We start from the raw sequence: 26,263 nt of genomic DNA, 5'->3' as shown, positions 1-26,263 counted from the left end.
CGGAGGTCTGCAAGGCCAATGTCATTGATTCTCACTCCATCAATCTTGATGCAACCTCCAGACAACTCCACCAGACGGAAGAGGACCATACCCAGAGAGGACTTTCCTGGTGAGTCAGAGACAGGCAGAGCAGTAGCTCTATTAGGAACTTGTAGAAAGATGAAAGTGGTTTATCCTCATGTCAAATCTCCCTTTCTCTTTCTAGTCAGTTACTCTTTTGATTGCCTAGGTAATACATAAAACCACAGTGAGGGAAGAAATTGTTAAACTTTCTTGACCTACAAAGCAGGCATTTAAATCACAAACGGCCTGAGGACTATGAGGTGTTGATTCATTCTCTTAAGAGTTCAGGTCTCCTCAGGAATAGGAACACAGTTTTAGTTCTTCTCAGGTACACTGGAGAGAATAGAGATCTAACAACAAAGCAGAACATAAGATATTTCTCTCTGTTCTCTGATTGTGGCTGAGAAACTGAGGCAAGGTCTTGCGATTCTATAGCTGCAGCCTGGAGTGGAGAAGTTCTGGCATGAACATACAGGGAAGGCAGCTTTGGCTTGAGAAGGTAAGTGACTGTGGGTAGCTCTCCCCGGATGGAGAACTATAGCAGAAAAGCAGGTTTGGTGGATAAAATGACAAAATGCCAGTTCACTCATATAGTGACACAATAGATTTTTTGAATTAAATCTGCATTTGAAAAGCCATGCATGCATACAAGAAGATAATGTCCATCTACCACAAACTCACTATTGCTTTTCCTTTTCTTCCTTTCTTCCTCTATTTGTTATTTGTGTTACCAGAAAGTGAACTCAAGCACTTTATGCCTCGATTCATACTCCAATCTCTTGCTTTTAGATTGTTTTTCAGATAGGGTATTGTTAGCTTTGCCCAGGTCAGTCTCTGACTGTGATTCCCCCACCCCCCCCACCTTTTCTGGCTGGAACCACAGGCATGCACCACTAGGCCTAACTACCACTGTAGTTTTGTTTTGTTGATCATGGGGTTTAAACTCTGGGCCTGGGCACTGTCCCTGAGCTCTTCAGCTCAAGGCTAGTGCTCTACCACTTCAGCCACAGTGCCACTTTCAGTTTTCTGGTGGTAAACTGGAGATAAGAGTCTCAGGACTTTCCTGCCCAGGCTTTGTACCGTGATCCTCAGGTCTCAGGCTCCTGAGTAGCTAGGATTACAGGCGTGAGCCACCAGTGCCTGGGTACTGTAGTTTTTGACACATTTCCTTCTCAAGTTCAGGTCTTTTCAGAGACAGAACTTTGTTCCCTTAACCTCACCCAACAAGCATCCAGACTTTTTAGTGGCTGCAGTATATCCCACCACCTGGATATATTTTTACTTCTTAATCCGGTCCTTTGATGCTAGATATTTAGTTTATGTAGGTTTATTATAATAGCGTTGTGGTACAAATCTTGTTGCTCAAATGTTAGCTCCTTAGAGTTTTGAAAGCTCCTGAGAAATAGCAGATGACAGTGGTGACGTATCACAATTAGAATTTTCATCAACTTTGCCTTCACAGAATAGAGATGTTCCCTGTAGTCCTATTTACTAATTTATTTATTTATTTTTTGCTTGAAGACAGTATCTTACTTTGTAGCTGATGCTGGCTACCATTCACTATGTGTCCCTGATAGCCTTAAATTCATAATCCTCCTGCCTATGCTTCCAAAATTCTGGGATTACAAATGTGTGCTACTACACCCAAGCTTCAGTGCTATTTAAAATTGAGAAAAATTGGTAACAATCACAAGACCCTACCAACTGTGGACTGGTTAAATACAAATTATGGTACATTAATAAAAGAGAATTGTATATTATACTGGTATACCCAATCATTAAGTGACAAAAACTGAGTGGGCTGGGAATGTGGCTTATTGGTAGAATGCTTGCCTAGCATGCATGAAGCCCTGGGTTCCATTCCTTAGTACAACAGAAACAGAAAAATGCTGGATGTGGCTGAAGTTGCAGAGTGCTAGCCTTGAGCAAAAGAAGCTCAGGGACAGTGCCCAGACCTTGAGTTCAAGCCTCAGGACTGGAAAAAAAAAAAACAAGCCTCCAAAACTTGAGCGTACAAAATGATCACATAGGGTGAGATTGATTAGAACACACTATATACATGTGTGCAACTGACACAATGAAAGCCCCATTGTACAACTATTATATGCTAGTAAAGAATTTTGAAAAATTGACCATTATTGGCAAACCTCCCTCAATAGGAAAAACTAACAAAACATACACCAAAATGTCAGCCGAGTAACTTACATGTGGATAGTGGCTTCTGGTACCTTTCCTTGTCTATACTTTGTCATATGCTCAACTGTTCTGCTTTGAGAATGTGGATTGTATGACTGAGAAAGCACTAACTGCCATAAAATCAGAGTTTAAACCAAACCCAGACAGTTGATTTCAGAGGGGCCTGAGATACTAAGCACTTAGTGGGTATATGGATTGCAGGGATAAATACAAACTTCACCAGCTATTGACTAGCTGCTACATTCTGATGGTTTCTGCAGAGAGGCCCATGGAATCCTTACCTGACCCTGTCCGCCCCACTATGCCAATCTTCTCCTTGGGTTTGATAGTGAAGGACACTTTCTTCAGGACCAGTGGGAGATTTTCTCGGTATCTCATCTCTGCATTCTCAAAGGTCACCTCTCCTTCTTGGGGCCAGTCATGGGGAGGGGCCTTGTTCTTGATTCTGGCAGGTGCTTCCAACGAGAGTGTCTGGAGAGACAGGGGCCAGTTTAGATTCTTAGGGGCACTGAGGCTTTGTCATAGATCAATAAGAGCAGAACAAGCGCAGCAGCCACACCAAAGCAGCTGAACTCTTGTTATGAGAGAACCCTTTAGCAGCACATGTGGCTATCAAGCAGCCTGAGGAGGGCCATGGTTTCTAAACTGCTTTCACAACACGGCCTCTGGACCAAGGGAGGCATAAGGGGCAGAACATGAGGCTTTCCACCTCTCTTCAACCAGTTATTTTTAATTAGAATTCTTTGAAAATACCCTACTTAAAATAATGTCCCATGATTTGAACCCCACTGGCCTAAAATTACTGAGCATCAATTGGTCAACCCAGGAAAGGCAGATTCCAATTCCAACTATGCCACTAATAGCAGTTGGATCTGGCCAAGCCAAATTAATTTTTCTGTCTTAGGTTCTCATCTACAAAATGTGGAGGTTGGATGAGATCATCCTGGGAATCCATTCCTGCTTTAAAAGGCTGTGCTTTAATTGCCTGGGAAATTCTGTCACCAACAGTCATACCTCACAATGTTTTAAAACTCTTGTACTGTACATGATTTTGGTACACTAGATATTGTACATATGCCTACCTGATCTAAGGGAGGGAAAGAAAAATAAGGGTGTAAGATATCACAAGAAATGTATTCACTGCCTTATTACGTAACTGTACCCCCTTTGCACAACACCTTGTCAATAAAATTTAATTATATATAAAAAAAAACCTCTGGTAGTTAGATAGGGGACTCCTAGCCTTCTAGGGAAGTAAGAGCCCAAAGAGGAGCATTTTGGGAGTGGACAATGGAAAAACGGTGGGGATGGGGATAGACATCAGACTGGGGACTAGGTGTGTGTGTGGGGGAGGGGAAGGGAGGAAGTACAGGCCTCAGAAATGTCTCTGATTTGAGCAGGCTCCGCTGTGCACCACCACAGACCACCAGCCTGCCCTCTCCAGCAGAAGACTCTCAAGGATAGCTGTATTAACTGAACCCCACACATCTTATATTCTCCACAGACCACAGCAGACTCTCAAGGATAGCTGTATTAACTGAACCACACACATCTTATATTCTCCACAGACCACAGCACCAGGCAAAGTGACAATATCTAAAACAGACAACAGCTGTTACCAGATATGTTACACAGCTACCTGTACTCCTTACAAGAATAATCATTTCTAAGTTTAAGAAATTCCTGGTAGGGGGCTGGGGATATGGCCTAGTGGCTAGAGTGCTTGCCTCGTATACATGAGGCCCTAGGTTCGATTCCCCAGCACCACATATACAGAAAATGGCCAGAAGTGGCGCTGTGGCTCAAGTGGCAGAGTGCTAGCCTTGAGCAAGAAGAAGCCAGGGACAGTGCTCAGGCCCTGAGTCCAAGCCCCAGGACTGGCCAAAAAAAAAAGAAATTCCTGGTAACTAATGAAGTTCATTCTCAAAGGATTAGTGAGGAGGCATATCTCTGGTAGAAAATGCAGTTTATGTACATTCAGTTCAAAGAGCAATTTTTCTTTTTTTTTTTTTAAGTATGATATTTTCAAAAGCACATTCTAAGGTCAATTACTTGGATCGCAGAATGTGCTCTTCCCATGTAAGCAATGATATTAAATGGGCAAAGGCTCATGGCAGTTCATCAAGTAGGTGACTCTTTAGAGATGAGTTAGAACTTGAAACTCCTAATTACCTACCCTCCACTTCTTACGGAAAGTTGCACTTAAGAGTTCCAGCAAGGCCTCTAGCAACATGCTGCTGCATAGCAAGACCAGGGAATTTCTAGGGGCAGGTGAGAAGAACACTCTCAGTAACACCTAAATTTACTGGTTTCCAACTTACCACTGCAGATTAGAATTGGCAATGGAGATTTTAGAAAACAGAAGCCTGGGGCCTAACCCATCACATGAGAGTCTCCAGAGATGAGGTCCACATTAGTCTTCACCAAAAGTTCAACAGGGGATCTCTGGGCCAAGAATAACTAAACTAGACTAAGAATCAAAAGAATGTGTAGACAGTGTAAGGAAAATGTTACACTAAGTAGCTGAATTAAAATGACAAGATTCCACTGGGTGCCGGTGCCTCATGCCTCTAATTCTTAGTGACTCAGGAGGCTACAATATGAGGATCACAGTTTGAAGCCAGCCCAGGCAGAAAAGTCCCTGTGAGACTCTTATCTCTAATTAATCACCAGAAAACTGGAAGTGGTGCTGTGGCTCAAAGTGGTAGAGTGCTAACCTTGAGCAAAAAGAAATCAAGGATAACACCTGGGCCCCGAGTTCAAGCCCCGAATTGACAGGAAAAACAAAAAAAAAAAAGACAAGATTCTGAACAGTCTGAAAATTAGCCCATGAACTAGTTTTCAGACATTTAAAAACATGAAACTCCTGTGGTGTTGTCTCCACTGCAAAAAAGCTGGTGAGACCAGGTTCTTTCATAGTACAAGACCAGCTTACATTATGCTTGTACTATTGTAGGGCAAGTGAAGGAGAGAAAATAATCCTCCCTGCATGTCATGAGGCGGTAAGAGGGAAGACAACTCCAGGAAAGGCCAGATCCAGTGAAGACCTCCAACAGTCTGACCTTAATATAGTGGTCGATCCTCTCCACTGAAGTGAATCGAGCTTCTGTCTCAGAGGCTAGTCTGACGGTAAACTGGAACAGCCCCGTTAACTGATAATGAAAAGCAAAAATCCAAGAAGAAAATCATTATCAACAGGTGCTTAGTCATGCGACAGAACTCTGTTTTCAGAACTAGCTGAGCATTTGCAGCAGCTGGTTTCAAGGCTTGTCACTGATCTTCATCTACTGCAGTGCTGGGTACACCCAAGGGTACCATGGTCCTGCTGACATACACACTTATATCCAAAGCCCTTCAGCTGTCTTTGTATGTCTAATAATACATTTTGGTAGCTGCATTAATTTCTGGACCTTCTTCATGCTCACATAGTCTGCTGTGGCAGACACAACAGAGTTCTATCTGTGAGCAGCCAGTGAGAATGCTCCCGAAAAGGAAGATCAAAGGTAGAAGACTGAGAAACCAGTGAATGCAGAGTCCCTGTGCACCTCATACTGGAGATTCTGAACACAGTGGCTCCCATCAATCATTCAAGAAGTCTGGGAAGCTCTTCAGAATTTTTTTGTCTTATATATTATCTTTCTAGTATGGAAAAATGCCAAGTAAAGACAAAAGTAATGTAATGAGCCCCATATACCAGAAGCCCATCTCAAAAATGATCCAGGTACCGGCCATACTATCTCAGGTGTGCTTCTACAGCCAACCCTGCTCCCAACCCCCAGATTAGCTGAAAGCAAATCTCTATCATCCTATCCTTTCATTCATAAATATTTCAGCTTCCATCTCTCTAAAAAAAGGACTCTTTTAAATTGCTTTACTCTATTGTTATTATAGAGGTGATATATATATAGAGAGAGGGATTATAATTACGAGTTGGGTAATGAGTACATTTCCTTTTTTTGCCAGTCCTGGGGCTTGGACTCAGGGCCTGGGCACTGTCCCTGGCTTCTTTTTGCTCTAGGCTAGCACTCTACCACTTGAGCCATAGCGCCAATTCTGGCTTTTTCTGTTTATGTGGTGCTGAGGAATCAAACCCAGGGCTGTATACATGCTAGGCAAGCACTCAACCACTAAGCCACATTCCCAGCCCACTACATTTCCTTTTGTACAGTATCTTCAGTTAGGACTCTTAAAAAAAAACCAAGCAACTCAATACCATTTAAAAAATTTAGAGCTGTAGGTGTGGCTTAAGTGGTAGAACTCCTGCCTCACAAGTATAAAGTCCTGAGCTCAAACTCCAATACTACCACCAAAAAAAACCCCAAATAGGTAGGTATTACTCTCCCTTGGTATACATTCTCAATACATTTTAGACCAGGAATGGTGGTTCATGCTAGAACCCTAGTACAGAGGTAGAAATCAAGGATTGTGGTTTTGAAGCTCAGGCAAAAAATTAATGAGAATCCATCTTAACAAACAAGCAAGGACTCCCACCTGGCCCCACCCAAGCACTGACCTGGACAGCATAGGAGATGGCAAGACCAGCATAGGCTGGGGGAATCTGCCCATGCATCAGGACAATCATCAACCCAGTGGTGGTGATCAGGGCAATGCTGATGAGATCTAGCCGTACAGCCAGCCACCTCATTGCACAGGTGAACAAGAAGAAAGGAGCCTGGTTGTCATCCAGTAGCTCCTGGTACCTGTGGGGGGTAGAAGGAACATCTAATGGGTAATTGAGCAAACACAATCTGCTCTTGCTCATGGATGACAGTCAAGATGAAGCTTCTATGCCTCTTCTTCAGACACATTATTTCATTTTCTCCTATTTTCAGCTATGACAGAACACAGGGATTTCATGTGTGCAAGTGTTCTTGGCCTCCACAAAGGAGGAAGTGGGGTGTTCCTATGTTTCAAAAACAGCCAAACCTCCTATTAAGGATATTAGGGAGGAAATTATCTACCTTAGCAGTACAGAGGAAGCATGGGAAAGACAATAAAGAGGCTGTGTCAGCCTTTGTGTCAGGGGCTATTACTTCAAAGACAGGATACAGAGGCAGACAGCAGAACAAATCCAAGGGCAAGAAAGGGAATGCTGCCCAGTGTGTGCCCACACACTGCTTATGTGGAATGGTATTTGTTCCCCAAGGCCATAGGCTAAAAAAGAGCATAAGGGTGAGGAAGCCATAGCAAGGGGAACTCAGACTCTGCCACTGAAGGAGCATGGCACTGTTGTCACCAACCCTTGAATACATGAGAGATTACACCCACTGAAGCTTGCTGGAATGGCACTCCCCACGCTAGCTCTGTTTTTTTCAGACAGAGAGAGAGAGAGAGAGAGGGAGAGAGAGAGAGTGTGTGTGTGTGTGTGTGTGTGCTTGAAATCTTGCTTAGCTTTTTCACTCAAGGCTGGCATTCTACTATATGAGCCACATTTCCACTTCTGGTGATAAGAGTCTCACAGATTTACCTGGAATGGCTTTGAACCTTGATCCTCAGATATCAGTCTCATGAGTAGTTAAGATTACAAGTGTGAGCCACTAGTGCCTAGCTGTTTGTTTTTAGTCAGCAAACCCTGGTTGCATTTGGGGGGGGGGGCGGTTCCCAATGTAACACTTACATATGTATATACAGTAGAACAAATACATCCCTTCTGCTCCCCTCAATCCTACTACCCCTTTCCCAAACATCTTCAACAGGTTTCATTGTTCTATTTTCACACATGCAAACAAACTACTCTCACTACATTCTGTTCTCACACACCCCTCTCTCATCAGCCCTCTCCCTTTCCAGTGGAGCCAGCCAAACTTTCCTGGAAATTTTTTCTTTTCTTTTCTATTTATTTTTACTATATATTAATTGCACCAAGAGGTTCTACCACAGTGTACTTCACGTGTGTATATCCTAAACTTTAGTCAGAACTATTTTTCTACTGCCTTCACCCTTCCTGTATCTGCAGCCTAGAGTGATCAACAGCTTCATAAACCTCCAGATGTGGACATCATACACAGTTGCAATGTATTTTGCAGTGATTCATCCGCCATCTTTCTTTTCCCTGTCCCCTCCTATCAACCGCCTATACAGTCCCAGAGTCATATTCTATGTACATATATATATATATTATGCTACAGGTATATTTACATATGTACATGTCTTTGAATTTGTACTATATCTGCTTTGTCCATTCATGTGCAGTTGGACACCTTTGGCTGATTCCACCACTTGTCTAGCCCCACTTTTTGCTGGTTATTTTGGAGGTAAGTATCTAGACTCACATGTATTTTACTTTAAAAAATAATCACTCTTCTTCCTTACAGTAAGAAAAGTTAGAAAGTACAATAAAAAAGAGGGAAATGTAAACATTCCAGTAATCTTATCTCCCAATGAAAACCAGAGGACATATTTTGCCGCATTACCTCCCAGTGCTTTGTTCAATGCACTTACATTCCCTGTGTGTGAACACTTACTTCAGTAACACCCCATGAGAGCATGTATATACTCTGGATGCAGTAACATTCCCTGTGTGTGTGTATATATTGGATGCAGTAACATTCCCTGTCTATGTGTATGTGTGTGTGATACACACACACACACACACTGGATGCAGTAACATTCTCTGTGTGTGTACATCATAGGGATCCAGTGTAACTCCTTTTTTATGAGCTAAAAAACACTTTTCTGAGTTTAGAATAACTCTTCCTAATTTTTTACACTAATTGTTTATTTATAATTACTTGATTTTAATCTTAGTAGGCAATACATACACAGGGCAGAAAAATTTAAGTTCACAAAAGGCTTGCCACAAGTCAGTCTTTCTCTCACCTCTTCTCTTCCAGGTACCTAGTTCCTCCTTCAAGGGGCAACTAACAGTTTACATGTATTTTTCAGATATATTCTAAATGATATGCACACAAAATATATTTTCTTTTTCTCTCTCTCCCTCTTTCTGTCCCTTTCTCTCACACACACATCTATACCGTATTTTTTCACTAACATCACATCAGTACCTACAGAGCTATCATTCTTTTTATGGACTACGTAATATTTCACCATGAATATATCCTAGATTATTCCACTGGAACTCTATTAAAGAGGTTAGCTTCAATCTCTTGTCAATATAAATCTCCAAGGTGGCTATGAACATAAATATCGTCTTTAAAAATGCATTTATTTTGAAATGATTTTATGTTTTACAGGAAAGGCACAGAGGTAGCATACTGGGTAGCCATATACATTTTGCACTATTTCCTATAATCTAATTTTTTATAACTATGGCATGTTATGAAAACTAAGAATTAACATTGGAAAAAACAATATATTGGGTACATCATTATTACTAAAATTCTACACTCTATTTGGATTTCATTCATTTTTCCACTAATGTCCTAGTTTTACTGTTCCACATCCAAATCTAAGATAACACATCACACTTAGACAACTGATGTCTTCAAAGAAAAGAAAAAGAAAGCACACATTTTCTGACTATGCACAGAAATTTCATACACAACATTCAATGGCTAAAATCATGGTGGCATAGTAACAATGATGACCTTTTACTATTTCAAAAACAAAAACAAAAACCCACCCCAAACAACAAAAAATTTCCAAAACATAGCTTTTGAGGAGCAAAAGCCAATAGATTCCACATCTACACCGTCTTCTCACTTACAAAGAAACTCACAAAGCAGTTGGATTTTCATCAGAGACTTCCCTGTAATATCACCAATACCTTTATAATGAGCTTTCTGCTCCATGCTCTGACTCCAGCATCACTCACCTGTGCAGAAACTCCTGCCCTTTGTTGTAGGCATGGATGGTGGCAAGGCCTTGTATGCTGGATGTGATATGTGAGAGAAAAGGTGACTGAGTGATGTTGTCCAGACGCTTCAGCTCACGAATCAGGACCCTGTGAGAGAGCAGGTTCTAGTCACAGTGGGAGGCTAACATCTCTGGGTTCCTCCCTTCCCTGGCAGACACCAGCACCTTGTGGGTTACCTGGAGACGATGTGCAGAACTGAAAAGAGGATGACAAGGGGACCCACAGCCACAAGGAACCATGGGAAAACTCCTGCGATCATTCCAACACAGAAGAATACCAGAATAACATTCTGGATGAACATCTCAGCCTGGAATGGCAGGCGGACGTCAACTGCAGAAACAGCAAGGGAACAAGTGTCAGCAAGGGAGCAAGTGGCATTCTTTTGGACCCCCAAACCAGGAAAACAGAATCAACATTTTAGAAAACAACAAGAGGATCCACCAAGTCTCTATGTGAAGTCATGTTGCTACCGATCAAAGGAAAAATCTAGAAATTTGGTTGCCTAAATTTTCCTTGGCCTAAGAAAACAAACGATCTTCTACCCCTTCCAGTCCTGATTTCCCCCTCCTAAGAAAACAAATGATCTTCTAAACTTTCAGCCCTGCTTTCCTCCTCCTCCTCTTCCTCCTTGTCCTCCTCCTCGTCCTCTTCCTCCTCCTCCTCTTCCTCCTTTTTATATAATTACTGAAGGTTTGAACTCAAGGTCTTGAGCTTGCTAAACAGGTACTCTACCAGTTGATCCACTCTGCTGGTCCCTTTACAGTTTATGCTTTATGGGTGGTTTTAGGGTGGTTTGGGTTGAAATCCTCCTATTTGTGTTTTCTCTTTGTTGCTACACTGTGCCTAGCCATTAGTTGAAATGGAATTTTGCAAATGTTTCTATCTGAGCTGGCCTTGAATTGTGAAGCCCCATCTCTACCTTCCTTGGGAGGAGGATCCTCCCTAGCTAGGATTACATGTCTGAGCCGTGTGCCTGGCCCCTACGCCCCTTTTTATTCACTAGGCAAGTACTGCAACATAGAGCTAAATCCCCAAACTCCTGCCTAACCCTTTTAAATATTTCCTCCCTTTACAAAGTACAGTATGCGGTTGCAAAGTAGCTAGAAAAGAAATATGTAAAGAAGACAATTATCCATATTCTTCCAATTCTTCATATCAAGGAACTGCTAACATTTAAGAAATCTGTATTGTGGATTTATATGTATGCATGTGCGCACAGGTCCTGGGGCTTGAATTCAGGGCTTAGGCACTGTTTCTGAGCTTTTGTGCTCAAGGCTAATAACACTCTACCACTTGAGCCACAGCTCCCCTTCTAGCTTATTGTAGTTAACTGGAGTCTTAGGGATGGGCTGGGAATGTGGCTTAGTGGTAGAGTGCTTGCCTAGCATGAATGAAGCCCTGGGTTGAAGTGCTCAGTCCCATATAAACAGAAAAAGCTGGAAGTGGCACTGTGGCTCAAGTGGTAGAGTGCTAGCCTTGTGTACAGAGAGGCTCAGGGACAGAGCCCAGACTGAGTTCAAGACCCAGGACTAGCAAAAAAAAAAAAAAAAAAAAAAAAAAAAAGTCTTAAGGACTTTCTTGCTTGGGTTGGCTTCAAACTGTGTGATCTTTAGACTTCAGCCTGCTGAGTTGCTAGTACTACAGGTGTGAGCCACTGGTGCCAGTCCCACTGTTCTTTTTCTTTTAAGACAATCTTTCATTGTGTAGCCCAAACTGGCCTTGAACTTATAATCCTCTTACTTTAACAAGAAGGATAGGATTATGGGCATCATTTATACCACCTGGATTTTCAGTTGTGTGTGTGTGTGTGTGTGTGTGTGTGTGTGTGTGTGTGTGTGTGTAACAGATGTGGAAATGTCCTATGCACCAGTTCTGCTACTGTGTTATTTCTGATTCCTTGTTACCATTGACAATGGCTTTACATTGGCCTCTTAACCAACTCTTGCTATGGAGGCAACCACAGTAGTTAAAAACACCAGCTTTGGGATCAATACAGCCTGGCTCAGTTTCCAGCCTGGGCACCCAATCAACAGCTGCATAATGTTGGGGAAGTGAATTAACCTTTCTGGACATGAGCTTCTTCTGGTAATTTCAATGATAAATCCATCAGAGACTGCAGGGAGTAACAACTATGCATCACTTCCAAGTAGACCTGCCCTCTGGAACCTCAAGGGTCCCTGTCCAAATCCTCTAACAGGGCCTCTGAACCAGTTTTCAGGTCAGAGAGGGAAGAAAGAGCTCAAATGGTCTCAGTGAAAACCCCAGCTGCCACCGTGCTCACAGGTCAGGACAGACAGAGCTGCAAAAGTGACATTCATGCAGAGAGCTGGAGGTATAGTGAGCTCCAGTTTGTGCATTAAGAGAAAGGACCAGTGAGAAATACCTTCATCCATGTCTTTGGAAAACCGGTTGAGAATCCTCCCTGTAGGGGTAGTGTCAAAAAATTTCATAGGGCTCCGAAGGATCCTTCGGAAAAGCTCATCATGGAGCCGAGAGGAGGCTCGAAGTGTGCCCTGAGAAGCAGAGACAAAGTAGTCAGGGCCCAGAGATTCAGGCAGGCTCATTCCTACTGGGCTGTCACCATTCCATGCTAGTGCAGAGGTACAGGAGGCAAGGGCCTAATGCATACAAGTCATTTCAGCTGGCATCATCCTGCGTCATCCACGCAAAGCCTGACTATGTGATCAGCATAATGAAAGGGAAAGACAGGGTAGCAGTCACCCACTACAGCATACCTTGACAAAGACCACTCCACGAATAGCCTTCAGGATCAGCATGACTGCCATGGAGAGGGCGTAGATGCTGGCATAGTAGTGCATGAATGGATTGTCTTTCATACTGTCACTCACAGAGCTCCTGTTCCCTCGAATCACTGTAGTGTTCTGTTTGGGTACAAGGTGCCATGAGTCAAGGCTCCTAAAGACAGCCATGTGCCCCTGCTCAGACAATGACCATGGGATCTGGTAGCAGCAAACTTTGGCAATCACCCCTCCACTCTCCTTCTCTTTTTTCTATTGGATAAGAGAAGACAACCTGCAGGTGCCCTACTGACCAGCCCTAGAGCCCATGGATTAATCAAGATTTTTTTTCTGTTTTATGAGACCACAGTTGGGATTCATCCTTTTAATTTAGGAAAACTTGCTCATTGTTTCTTTCATTTTATTTATTAGAGATACTGGGGACAGAATCCAAGATCTCAAAACAAGTGCTTTTACAAAAAGCACTTTGGTTTGTATTTCATTTTTGACATAGGGGCTTGTCAACTTTGCTCGGACTGGTTTCAAGTTTGAGAGCCTCCTGCTTCCACTTTGTGAGTAGGTGGAATTATATGCATGTACTATCATGCCTGGCTTTCTCTTTTTTTTTTTGGCCAGTCCTGGGGCTTGGACTCAGGGCCTGAGCACTGTCCCTGGCTTCTTCCCGCTCAAGGCTAGCACTCTGCCACTTGAGACACAGCGCCACTTCTGGCCATTTTCTGTATATGTGGTGCTGAGGAATCGAACCCAGGGCCTCACGTATACGAGGCAAGCACTCTTGCCACTAGGCCATATCCCCAGCCCCCTGGCTTTCTCTTTTAATTTTTAATCTGATACATAAAAATGTAAAACTCATGTATGTTAATGGAGTATTGTGATGTTTCTATTGACTCTTTTAAGTGAAATCTAGAGGCGTTTCCACAGCATAGTGAGGGACAATCAAGAGATGGCCATTCTAAGATATGCAGCTCTCCCAGGGCTGAGTGACCTTACCCCACTTCCTTGCTTGATCCAGTAGCTCAACCACCAGGTACTAAAGGCGGTGCTGCCCACATTCAGCATAAATAGGGACATGATGACAAGGAATGCCAAAGGCCCCCCTGCAGCCTGGATGTACACTCCATAGACTGACCAGGGCACAGAACCCTGCCCCTTTTCCTCTAGTTGCACGAGCTGCCCTAGGTAAGGGAAAAGAAACATGAACTTGGAAAGAAGAGTAGGAAATCACATTTTGTAGAAAGCAATGAATGTTGACTGGGTGCCCGCACTGGGCCCAAAAGACCAAACTAGAATAGAGTTTAATCAGTCACTTAGCTTTGGTTGTTGCAGGAGCCCCTGTAACTGGAGCCCGGTAACTAGTTAGGCTATAATCAACCGAAAAGTTGATTGACTAGGATATAATAGAAGTAGTCAGTTAAGTTGTTTTCTACATGGAACTTGTTTTTTCTATAAATGCACACATATAAATGCAATCACATTGGTATTAACATTCTAGGTAAGAAATGGTTAGGACCCAAAAGGGTGTAGTAGCAGATGATGGTATTTCAGGAGGTAAACCTGGACAGAGTAATTGGGTCACTGACTGCTTGCTAGAGGACAGAAAAGGTTCAAGAACATGTCATGAATTTTCTTGGTGTTAGATGACTGATGCTGACATGTGAACACAGAGAAAACAGTTAAACAGAAATTGGCTGCATCTTCATCATAACATCTAACAATTTTGGAATAAGCCACACATCCTTGAGCTCTTTGGGTTAGAAGTAGCCAGCTTAGTAGCTTCAAGATGAGAACAAAACTGTCTTAGTGATATTCTGACTCATGATGCCTGTGGCAGAATTGACCAGTTGTCTCAGCTTTTTGTGCTGCTTAATTTCTGTCACTATCTTTATTATATTAATTATATGCATGAATTCAGAAGTTCATATTTGTTCTCAAAGAACGAGACAAAGAATGGTAAACAGCATGTCAGTCATCCAGTTTAAGGACAAGTGAGACCAGGCCCATCTCCAAAGTACTGGCAAGTCCAGGAAGTCTCTGGATTCAAATGGGTCAGGTGGGAGGGTGATCCGTGCTCCAGTTTTAAAACAAGGCTTTAAAATAATAGCACTTTCTTTTGATTTTTCAAGTTGACACATGAGATTAAAATCACAAAGACAAAAATGTCTTAGTTATTACAAATAGGTTCTCTAAGTCCCCAAATTAGTGTCAATTGATAAGATAAAGGGTTAGAAAAACAAGGCCAGGCTTTGGATAGGAAAAGCAAAGGAGGAAAACAGTTATCCAGATCCCTGGGGGAGCAGTCTCCAGGTCCACTTCCCATGTGTCTGTGTGTGCACCTGTGCGCACGCATGTGCGAGTTGTTCTTGGGGCTAGAACTCAGAGCCTGGACACTCTCTCTAGCCTTTTTGTTCAAGGTTAGTGTTCTACCACTTGAGCCACAGTGCCACTTCCAGCTTTTTTGGTAATTAATTGGAAATAAGAATCTCATGGACTTTTTTGCCTGGACTGGTTTCAAACTGTGATACTCAGATCTCAGCCTCCTGAGTAGCTAGGATTACAAGCATGAGCCTCTAAAACTCAGCTTGTGAGTCCACTTCAAACACAGTTTTCAAAACTTCACCATGCTGGGAATGTAAACTGGTTCAGCCACTCTGGCAAGTGGTATGGAGATTCCTCAGAAGGCTAAACATAGAGCTCCCCTATGACCCAGCAGCCCCACTTTTGGGCATCTACCCAAAAGACCAAAAACAAGAACACACTATAGCCACCAGCACAACAATGTTCATCTCAGCACAATTTGTCATAACTAGAATATGGAACCAACCCAGATGCCCCATAGTAGACGAATGGATCAGGAAAATGTGGTATATATACACAATGGAATTTTATGCCTCTGTCAGAAAGAATCACATTGCCCCATACGTAAGGAAATGGAAGGACTTGGAAAAAATTATACTAAGTGAAGTGAGCCAGACCCAAAGAAACATGGACTCTATGGTCTCCCTCATAGGGAATAATTAGTACAGGTTTAGGCAAGTCACAGCAGAGGATCACAAGAGCCCAATAGCTATACCCTTATGAACACATAAGATGATGCTAAGTGAAATGAACTCCATGTTATGGGAATGATTGTTATATCACTGTTGTAACTACTTTCAATGTGCTATGTGTAACTGTAGCTTCTATTATTGATGATCCTGTATCCCCTTCCTGTGGTGTACCTGCACTATCTCTGAGTACATTGGAAACCATGTATACTGGTATTAGAACTGAAAGGGGATACCAAAATTGAGAGATACAGCGTAAAAAAGACAAACGACTACAAAAACTGTTTGGTGTAAATGAACTGAACAACTCATGGGGGGAAAGGGAAAGGGGGATGGGGAGGAGGGAATGAGGGAGGAGGTAACAAACAGTACAAGAAATGTATCCAATGCCTAATGTATGAAACTGTAACCTCTCTGTACATCAGTTTGACAATAAAAATTTAAATAATAATAAAACAAAAAAGAAAAACAAAAGTTCACCATGCTTACAACTGGAACACCTCTGCTTTGGCTGGGGCAGCTGCAGAGGTGAGGGGGAAACTAGGAAAGCAAATGAAGGATTGACATTGTGAGAACAAACTGTACACATGACCTTACTTGTGGAACTTAACTGTAACCCCCTTAATAATAACAAAGTTATATTTTAAAAAAAGTTCAGAGGTGAAAGGCAGGAAGGAAGAGAACACTTCTGTCTATATTTTTCTTACTCATGATGATTCAGCTATAATTTCTACAAGTAACTCCACCCTGGTAGAAAGTAGGCAAAAGATTAAAGGTCAGTCTTAGGCAAGCAGAAGGTGCCAGGAAGTCTTCAATATTATCTAAGAATCTTAGTATTCTAGAAGATAAACAATGGTATCAAACATCATTAATTGCCACATGACATTACTCCTGTTAAACCTACAAGACAAATCTAAAAATCACAAAAGTATGTTACCTTCCTCTGGCTTCACTGTTTTCTCCTTTTTTACTGATCCTGTTTTTGGACCCTTGTCTTTTGATTTCTTCTGTGAACCACTAGTTTCCTTTTTTGAATTAATCTAATGTTTAAAAAATAAAAGAAACAAGAAAAAGCATTTCTAGTCAAGATATGGCCATACAGATGAGATCCACACATATATTAGAGAATCATCTATTGAGCTACTAATATTGATACGATAATACAAACTTCATTTGTTGTAGGTCTTGAATTCAAGATCTTCCTGTATCACCCTTATAAATGCTGGGACTACAGGCAGAGCAATGCTCCCCCCCCCCCCCGCCCCGCAACACATTCAACTTCCTATACTCATTTCCTGTATTTGCTCAACTCCTAATTCTAATATACCTATGTTCTTACCCTGTTAATCTATTGACATTTAGGTCATTTAAGACCTAAATTCAGATTCCAATATGCCCAAAATATTGGAGATGGAATCTCTTCAATTCCCTTAGTCCATCATACCACCAAATAATTCATAGATCTGAATATTTTTATTATCCTATGGAATAAACCCAAACCCCAAAATTTCTCAGGTTTTTCAGGAGCTCCATAATCTGGCCTTCTATTTAGTTCTGCAAGTTCCTCTCCCATTCCACTGTTTTCCATGGCTCCTACTCTCAGCCACATTAGTCCTTAACCACTCTGCAGTTTCCACTGCTATATTCTTGTCCAGCTGATTTCTCCACTGGAAATAAATACCTATCTCAATCAGGGTAGTTCCAGTTCAAATAGACACAGATTTTTATCCTTTGTGAGGCAATTCAGTCTCCCCCTGTTCTCCCTCAGCTCATCAACATGACTTGGTATTATATTAACCAGTCAACACATCAAAGCACTGATCTTCCCTAGGATGCTCTGAGTCCTTCAAGTTCAGAGGTGATGTCTCATGCAGGATTATCCACTACCCAAGGGTCTACCGCCAAGTACTGGCCATAACAGGCCACAGCAGGGCTGACCAAATATCCCTGAAAAAGAACCTGAGATCACAGACACTAGTTAATGCTCAATGCGCTCCCTGTCAAGTTCCTGCACCAACTTTACATAGGAATTTCACTCAATAGTTTACTACATTAAGTTCTGTCATATTGTCAGACTCATGGCCCCAGTAGGCATCCCAACTTGGCTTTTCAAATTGACCATGAAAAAAAGGTAAAAATTTAAAATTTAGAGGCATATCTGGAATACAAGATGGAGATCTAAATGTTTGCAATGTGCAAAGAACTGTACTGTCTAAAAAGATATAACCATTTGATGGCCACTTACTAGGAGAAACACACTGCATATTAATGTAATTAATGCAATTGATTGCATTGAGACCAATATCATTTTTGCTTTTGTTTTTTTGTTGTTGTTTGGTTGTAGGGCTTGAACTCTGGGCCTGGGCGCTGTTCCTGAACTCTTCAGTTCAAGTCAGTGCTCTACTACTTGAACCATAGCACCACTTCTGGTATTCTGGTAGTTAATTGGAGATAAGAGTTCCATGGACTTTCCTGCCTGGGCAGGCTTTGAACAGCTTCCTGAGTAGCTAGGGTTACAGACATGAGCCACCAGCTCCTGGCCCATTTGTATTTTTAAAATGAAGAAACTAAAGATGCAAAAAAAGTCAAGTGACATTCTTTTATTTAGGCATAGACAAGGACTAAATCACAGAACTTGATGCTCTGGCTCAGTGGCTAGTGCTCTACCAACTAAGCTGTGCTTCCACAAGTGACATTCTTATTACATGTTCCTGCTACTGTAACACTCTGACCCTCAGTGTATTGCTTAATGGATATTTCCATATTTTAACTACTCTTCTTGTTTTCCCCTTTATGACTCAGTGATAAGGAAAAAAATTAGAGGCATCCAAAGTGCCCTGAGAACCATAGAGTCAGAAAATATAAATATGGATCAGAGTGTCTCAATAGAATTTACTGATGACTTCTAGAAGGTCTGAGTTTTACCTGGAAAGTTTGAATTCTACCAAAACCAAATGAGTCATGAACAGTTGTATTGCATCTGAAATCAAATGGAATGAAATTCAAACACTGAGACAGAACTCCAAGAAAAGGCCCAGTAACTTTCTGCTTTCCTCCTACTGCAATGCCAAAATGAATTGGTAGCAAAGACAGCACCTTTAAATCCAGCCTACGCCACCTTGAGTAGTGAAGGGATAGCCCATACTTTTTTTTTTTTTGCCAGTCCTGGGCCTTGGACTCAGGGCCTGAGCACTGTCCCTGGCTTCTTTTTGCTCAAGGCTAGCACTCTATCACTTGAGCCACAGGGCCGCTTCTGGTCATTTTCTATATATGTGGTGCTGGGGAATCGAACCCAGGGCTTCATGTATATGAGGCAAGCACTCTTGCTACTAGGCCATATTCCCAGCTAGCCCGTAAGTTTTTATAGTTATTCAGGTGTCATGAAAATTTGGTATTGTTGGGGAAAGAAAAAAGTGTGAGGGACTGCAGGTAATTAAGAAGCTGGCAAGGAGGAAAAACAGCATCTTAGACCAGCTCTAATTATGAATGCACTGTGTAATGCCTAATGGAGGCATAGAAAGTCACGACCTCTGGGAATTGTACAGGAGGCAAGCACGAAAACATTCAGCAGTCAACCCACCCTCATTAGCAGCTACTTGATCTCTCTGAGCTGCTGTTTCCTCCTCTGTAAATCGGGGATAATTATATTTGATCACATAGCCCCAATAAGTTAAATAAGCAAGATTCTTTCTCTAGACAGTGCCTAATCTAAAACATAATAGGTATTAAGTGGCAAATCAGCAATAAGACAGTATAAATCATTTCCAAATATATGCAACCTACCACCTTATTTCTATTAAAATAAGAACTTTACACTGCTTCAGTCAGGGTTGGTGAAATTTAGGGAACTTAGCTCTGGCAACACAACAGCTCACACCTTCTAATTAGTTAAGTTGTCCAGGATGGAAAAATCCAGCTTACCACCTACCATCTTGCTCTCCAGAAGGAGAATCAGCATATGAACAAACACATGGCTGTAGGGGTCACAGAAACAGGCTGCTTGCCCAGCAGATACTGCCTGGGTTCAGTGGAGCTCTCCCCAAGTCTTTCTACTGTTAGATTTCCCCTAGTAGACAGGACACAAAGAAACAGCAAATCTTACCTCGACTGGGGGTGTCTCTCCCAGCAACAGGTTATTAAAAATGGTAGCATAATCTCCATTTAAGTTCATCAGTTCCTCATGGGTACCGCTCTCTGTGATACAGCCCTCTTTCATGAAGATCACTTCATCACAATCAACCAGGTACTGGACACAAAGGTAAGGACAAGATAGTAGTGACAATCTTTTCTTGAATGCATTCCAACACCCAGACCTTAGCATGTTTCAACAAGAGGAAACCGAGCTGCCCAAGGGGACTTGTGGAAATATCTGGAGGCATTTTTGGTTATTAAAGTTAGGGAAAGAGATACAATTGGTATCTAGTAGAGTAAGGCCATGTAAGCACAAAGCAGCTTCCACAAAGAACAAGAAAGCCCAAAATGTTAACAGTGTCAAGACTGAACCTCTGCTTTAGTTTATTGTGCCTAATACAGTTCAAAAAGCATTTTGTTTTTGACACTAATCTGATGGTAGAGCTATTTACAAGCCTTCCACTAAGTTTCATACCCTTTTACCGCACTCAGAAGTATACAGAATTACATTTTCTGGGCAGCACAGAAACTGGCCTTTCAAACCTGACAATTTGGGCAGATCTCCTGCCTATCATGGAACAGCACAAGGAAGAGAGTTGGCTTCCCCCATGCTTGCAGATGTCAACACAGTGCTCTCTCCACTAATTCACACCTGAGCTACTTTTCATTCACCTCTGTCAGGCCCTTTACTTGCTGACCTCCATAAAGAACCTGATCTAATTCAGATGGCCAACTGACATTCCAGTTCAAGAGCTTTAGTGGCACAACATGCCATGAGGCGGTTTGTTGAGGAAATGAAAACTCTTAATTCCAGAGATCTCTACTTGCCCCACATAAATGGTTAGCAGGCCCAGTTCTGATTTTTCAGGCCAAGGTGGGCAGCCCAGGGAAAAGCACACCATACCTGTAACTGGTGGGTAACAAACAGAACCGTCTTGGACTTGAGGTGCTTCCGGATAGCACTGTTGAATATGTGGTTGCCCACATGGGCATCTAAGGCACTGAGGGGGTCATCCAGGATGTAGATGCTCCGGTCACTGTATAAAGCCCGGGCAAGGCTGATCCTCTGGCGCTGTCCACCACTCAGGTTGGCTCCTCGCTCACCAATCTACAGAAGCCCAAGAGCACAGAAGAGTAAGCCTCTAGCTTAAGTCTGTAACAGTGCTTAATGGTTTCCCAGTCACCTCTCCTCAACCCCACCCAAGCTGGCTCCTTCTCTTGAATTCTCTGCCTGGCTGAGATTATTTGCTATTGTGACCCTCTAAGAACTAGGGGTCTCAGCCCACAAATATTTGGGTACCACTTAGTTCTTCATCTGGAGAGAATGGTCAGGCCAGGCCTCAGGCAGCAGCTGTTCAGCACTGAGTTTTATCTGAAGGACATAAAGCAATATAGCTTGCCCCTCCAGTCTACTTAGATCTTTCTAAACCATAAAGCTGACCATTTTTCACCCTTGCTTTAAAACTCTTCAAGAGCCTTGGACATCCAAATATAACATACAAAGCAAATGTTTTGTCAGCTGCCTAAACTTCTCCTGTTCCATGGCAAGTCCCCCTTCTCCCCAGGGAGCAGAGTTTTTCAAGCAATGTGTGCACTATGAACATACATGCCATGCTATGCCCTGTGCCTGCTTAGCTGTGGCCCCATCTCCACTGTCAAACTCCTCCAACTCTTCTCCACTTGCTCCCACAGAAAGACTGCTCTTTTTGTTGGTGTAACCTGTCCCCTTAACTGTAAGCTGCACATGTTGCAGGCAGATAACAAGCACTTGATAAATGCTACTATATGAACAAATGAATCAGTTGTCAAATGGTAACTGGCTCTGTTTTCAATTTCTTTAATCTTACCCTTAAAAAAAGCATTTCATTAGTTCAAGGTTTCCAAACTTGACATTCATGAGAACTACCTGCAGCACTTAGTAAAGCAGATTATCTAAAGGAGTTCTGATTTGCCAGAATTGGGTAGTGGCCAAACAATTTGCACTTCTATCTTTATTTTACTTTCTTTTTTGGTGGTACTTGGGATTGAACTCAGAGCCTTGTGCTTGCCAAGCAGGCCCTCTACCACTTGAATCATGCCTCCCCTTTGCTTTCATCATCATCATCATCATCATCATCATCATCATCACCATCATTTCCCTTTTTTCCTGGTTTGGCCTGGACAGCATTCCTCCCATTTATGCTCCCCATATAAATAGGATGATAGGTGTGAACCACCAAGCCCAGGTCTGAGGCCAGTCTTAAACTACAATCCTTTCTATCTCGGTCTCCTGAGTAGCAATTTGCATTCTCATCCCCAGATGATGCTGATCTTGAGGACCATGCTTTTAAACTTCTGAAAAAACTAAACCATTTACCAACTCTGGTTTGAAATACTTTGCTGAAGTCACTGAACTAAACTGCTAGTCCCAGAGACCTTCAGGGCAGCCTGTAACACAAGCTTTAACAAGTAGAGACACACCTCCAGAGTAAAGAACCAAGGATGGAAGAAGACTCTGTAGACTGAGAAAGGAGACTGACCAAACAAGTCTGGGGAAGAAACTTAACATGTACATACTTCATTTGGTGGTTTTAAAAATACGAGTTAAAAAATATGAGTTAAACTCTGAGTCAGCAATAGGACTTTGCTTAAAACATATATCATGAAATACTAATAAAAGTAAGCAGGTAGTGGCTAGTATCCCCACACTAGTAAACAAATGCTTTCCTAGCATAAAGGCCCACCCAAATGAAAAGCAAAGCTCCCTGTGTGGCTCCTTTCCCAGCATTTAGGATGCACCCTGGAAGGTGGCTTAGGCACCGCAGGCATAAGGCCTATACCTCAGTCAGGTCACTGTTGGGGAGGATGGCCAGGTCAGGCCTCAGGCAGCAGCTGTTCAGTACTGAGTTGTATCTGAAGGACATAAAGGGACATAGCATTAGCCCATGGTGGAGCAGATACTATTGACAGGCTGCCTTGCATCTTGTAAGCAAGATGGAAAGCATGACAGAAACAAATATTCCTTGCCTTTCTTCATCAAATTCCTTCCCAAAGAGGATGTTGTCTCTTAGAGTGGCATTGAGAATCCAGGCCTGCTGGGCCACATAGGCGAAGGTTCCACTGACTGCAATACTGCCCTCTAGAAGTGTCATCTGAGAAAGAAATCATCCAATGGCATCAAATTAAAAAACCATCAAACACAGCAGAAGCCCCACATTCTACAGTGGAGTATAAAGTTTGGCTCACTTTAAAGATGCTTTTTAAACAAGTCCAGACCCCACCTTTGTTCAAAGAGAGCTACAGCAGTAAAGAAGATGAAAGTTCACCTTGCTTATGAGAGATGGGAGCCTAGCATAACAACGTGAGTGAACAAACATATGGTTTAGCACAACTGGAAGCTCAAGCAAGAAGATCCTTTTAGAATTCCCCTGGAGAGGAGGCCCTGAGGATTTACAGCTAGTGATTGCCTCAAAGTGAAGGAAGGCCAATGTGTCCAGGATTTTGGTTAGACCACCTGCTTCTGTAAAATGAGGACCAAAGAGATAAAGAGTCAGGTAGACACCATATTGTACCATATCCAGCTAAGGATGACAGACCTTCTCCTCCAAAATAAGGTTATTGCATGATATCAATTGATTTATATCCATTTTCTCATGGTTCCTTTTGAGACCAACAGTAGGCCTTTTGTCTTGGGTTAGGGATGCTAAGATTCTGAAGCAGTTTTGTGAACTGGCCAGTGTGGTACTTGTACAAATAAGCTTATCTATCAAGTACCATGTACATACACTGATGTACCTATCACAGATGTCAGAGAAGGCTCTAAATGCCCAGGCTGGAAGACTGGCAAGTACCCCGTAGTGAATGCCCAAGTGCTCAGAAACCCACCTCCCCTGGCTGCCATTGCACAAATACATACAGGGCAACATTATCAACAAAGAGTTAAATTCTAAAGATGCAGGACTGGCCTGTATTACCAGCTTCTCTATGGGAAGCTCCCAGAATTTGATTCAGAAGCCACACTCTACTTAGTTTTTTGACCTACCACTACCCAATCAACCTCTGAAAGATCAACAGCACCTTCCTAAGTTGCTGAGAAACACTTAGAAATTCACTTTTACCTACGGACCTACCCAGGTCTATGACTCTATTACTAGCCCTCAAACCTGATGGTTAGAAATCACTTAGAAAGTTGTTTTGCTTTTTATAAAGGTGAGTGAAGAGAGTCACAAAGCTGGGTGTAGCTCTCCTCAAACTGCTAGGACCACAAGAGGACCAGAGTTTACCAACCATGATACCTGATGTAAATAAAACAAGGAAAAAGTCCCTAACAAGGAGGTATCAGAAACTTTCCCCTCCCATATTTGTCATGTTTTCAACATGGCTAAGTGTCTCAGAGGGCCTCCTCCACCAGGACCTAGTAATAATCACATGTTTATATTCATGTCAACCATCTTACATCAGCTAGTTTAATTTAATCAATCAATTTATGTTTGGGGAGGCAGTATTGGGATTTTAACTCAAAGGCCATGTTCATGCTTGCTAGGCAAGCTTTCTACCACTTGAGCCATACCCCCAACTCTAAGTCAGACAGCTTAATTCAAGTTGAAAAATACCCAAGCTTTTCTATTATTGTGTTTTTCTGATTATTGGGTCCAGGACCATCTTAAAGACAACTTATCTCAGTGATAGTCCTTGCTCATGCCTCGTTCTCCCTGCTGATAGCTGTCTGCTGAGTCCCTCTGCCCTGTTCCTTCACTGCCTGTGATGTACCTGTGTATAAATAAGGCTAGCCATGGACGTGAGCTTGAGGGTATAATACTTTACAGGGTTAGGCTGAAGACCTAGAGATTGTGCTACTACTAGGTTATATTCTGGAAGTTCAGTTTGACTTTCTGCTGCCATGTGGTATGTTTGGTCATCTCTCAGTGCCACTTCCAAGCTCACTGTCATGCTGACAACTCAATAAACATATCCTGAATAAGAGAAGGTGTGAGGAATGAGCGATGGCAGCAAGGGCATCAGTCAGCCACTCATCGGGTATCCATTGTGCCTCTTCCAGGCACAAGGCCACCAAGGGTGGAAGTGGAGACATCACCCAGACTCAGCTTCCTTTATTCCCACCCCTTCTGGTTCTTTTTCCTGGAAACATTTTCTAAGCTGAAAGAAAGAAGCAGAAAATCTTACCTGGCCTAAAATGGCTGAAATTAGAGAAGTCTTTCCACTTCCCACACTGCCACAGATTCCAACCAGTTTACCCTGGACAAAGCACATGGAGAGAGGAATGCCATTAGGAGACTACTGAGCACTCATCTTTAGGACCTGTTGATTCTCTGAGAAAAAATACACTAACTGCTGCCCATTAATATAGGAACTGTCAACTCCAAGTTACCCATCTCTCTTTCTTACCTCTTGGTGGCCTGCTTCATACAGTTTCTACAGGGACACACACTGAAGTAACAGAAATGGAAGCCCTTTGGAAAAATTAAATGTGCCACACACATTACAGTATCCACACTCACGTTTAGAAAAGTCCCAGTCTCTTTCCAATTTGCCAGTAATCCATGTTTTAGCTTTATTACTGTTTGCAAGAGAAGCAGGACTCTTGAAATTTATTTCATTTTGATTTTCTTCCAAGGTTTATAAATTATTTTCAACAACAATGCATTAAAAAAGGGGCTGGGAATGAGTGCTAGCCTTGAGCAAAAAGAAGCCAGGGACAGTGCTCAGGCCCTGAGCTTAAGCCCCAGGATGGGCCAAAAAAAGAATAAAAACTATGTGCATGATTATATTCATTTTTCTACATAAAGATTATTTAAAAAATACTACTGCCACCAATCCAAATTCAAGTCTGTGATGAACTGAACAAAGTCATTCCTTGACATTCAGGGGAATGGTTTCAGGACTCTTCAGGAAATCCTGCAGATGCCCCAGTCCTTTGTATCAAAGTGCAGTATTTGCATGCAACCTACGCACATCCTTCTATACTTAAAACTACCTCTAGATATAATACCTACAGTATTGTTTAGGGAATAATAAAAAGAAAAAAATGCTGTACACATTCAGTACAGATGTAATTTTCTCCTCAAATATTTTCTGGACATAGTTGTTTGGAATGTGTGGATATAGAACAATACATGGATAGCCTCAGGTAAGATGAGAGTTCTCAATAGTAGTGTTCAAATTCAAGGACTAGAGGCATGGCTCAAATGGTAGAGCACAAACTGAGCAAGCACAGGCCCTGGGTTCAATCTCCAGTACCAAAAAGTTTTCAAAGA

General features: G+C 42.2%; 1 protein-coding gene across 2 annotated transcripts in view; it reads right to left on the bottom strand.

The window, feature by feature from the left end:
• Positions 1–26,263, bottom strand: part of Abcc5 (ATP binding cassette subfamily C member 5) — an 86,182-nt gene that overhangs the window by 13,227 nt on the left and 46,692 nt on the right. For both annotated transcript variants that reach the window (XM_048347019.1, XM_048347017.1), the window contains exons 12-26: positions 25,173–25,244; positions 23,016–23,140; positions 22,829–22,901; positions 20,914–21,117; positions 19,981–20,124; positions 16,816–16,918; positions 13,825–14,009; positions 12,811–12,957; positions 12,459–12,588; positions 10,252–10,405; positions 10,034–10,162; positions 6,773–6,959; positions 5,322–5,411; positions 2,541–2,730; positions 1–106 (exon numbers count right to left, since the gene is read on the bottom strand). In XM_048347019.1, coding sequence (XP_048202976.1) covers positions 1–106; positions 2,541–2,730; positions 5,322–5,411; positions 6,773–6,959; positions 10,034–10,162; positions 10,252–10,405; positions 12,459–12,588; positions 12,811–12,957; positions 13,825–14,009; positions 16,816–16,918; positions 19,981–20,124; positions 20,914–21,117; positions 22,829–22,901; positions 23,016–23,140; positions 25,173–25,244 — 2,039 coding nt within the window. The remainder of the gene's footprint in view (positions 107–2,540; positions 2,731–5,321; positions 5,412–6,772; positions 6,960–10,033; positions 10,163–10,251; positions 10,406–12,458; positions 12,589–12,810; positions 12,958–13,824; positions 14,010–16,815; positions 16,919–19,980; positions 20,125–20,913; positions 21,118–22,828; positions 22,902–23,015; positions 23,141–25,172; positions 25,245–26,263) is intronic.

Source organism: Perognathus longimembris, chromosome 5, assembly GCF_023159225.1.
Source record: "Perognathus longimembris pacificus isolate PPM17 chromosome 5, ASM2315922v1, whole genome shotgun sequence".
Lineage (NCBI taxonomy): Eukaryota > Metazoa > Chordata > Mammalia > Rodentia > Heteromyidae > Perognathus > Perognathus longimembris.
The sequence above is the reverse complement of the archived record's forward strand: the minus strand, read 5'-3'. Positions and strand labels throughout refer to the sequence as shown.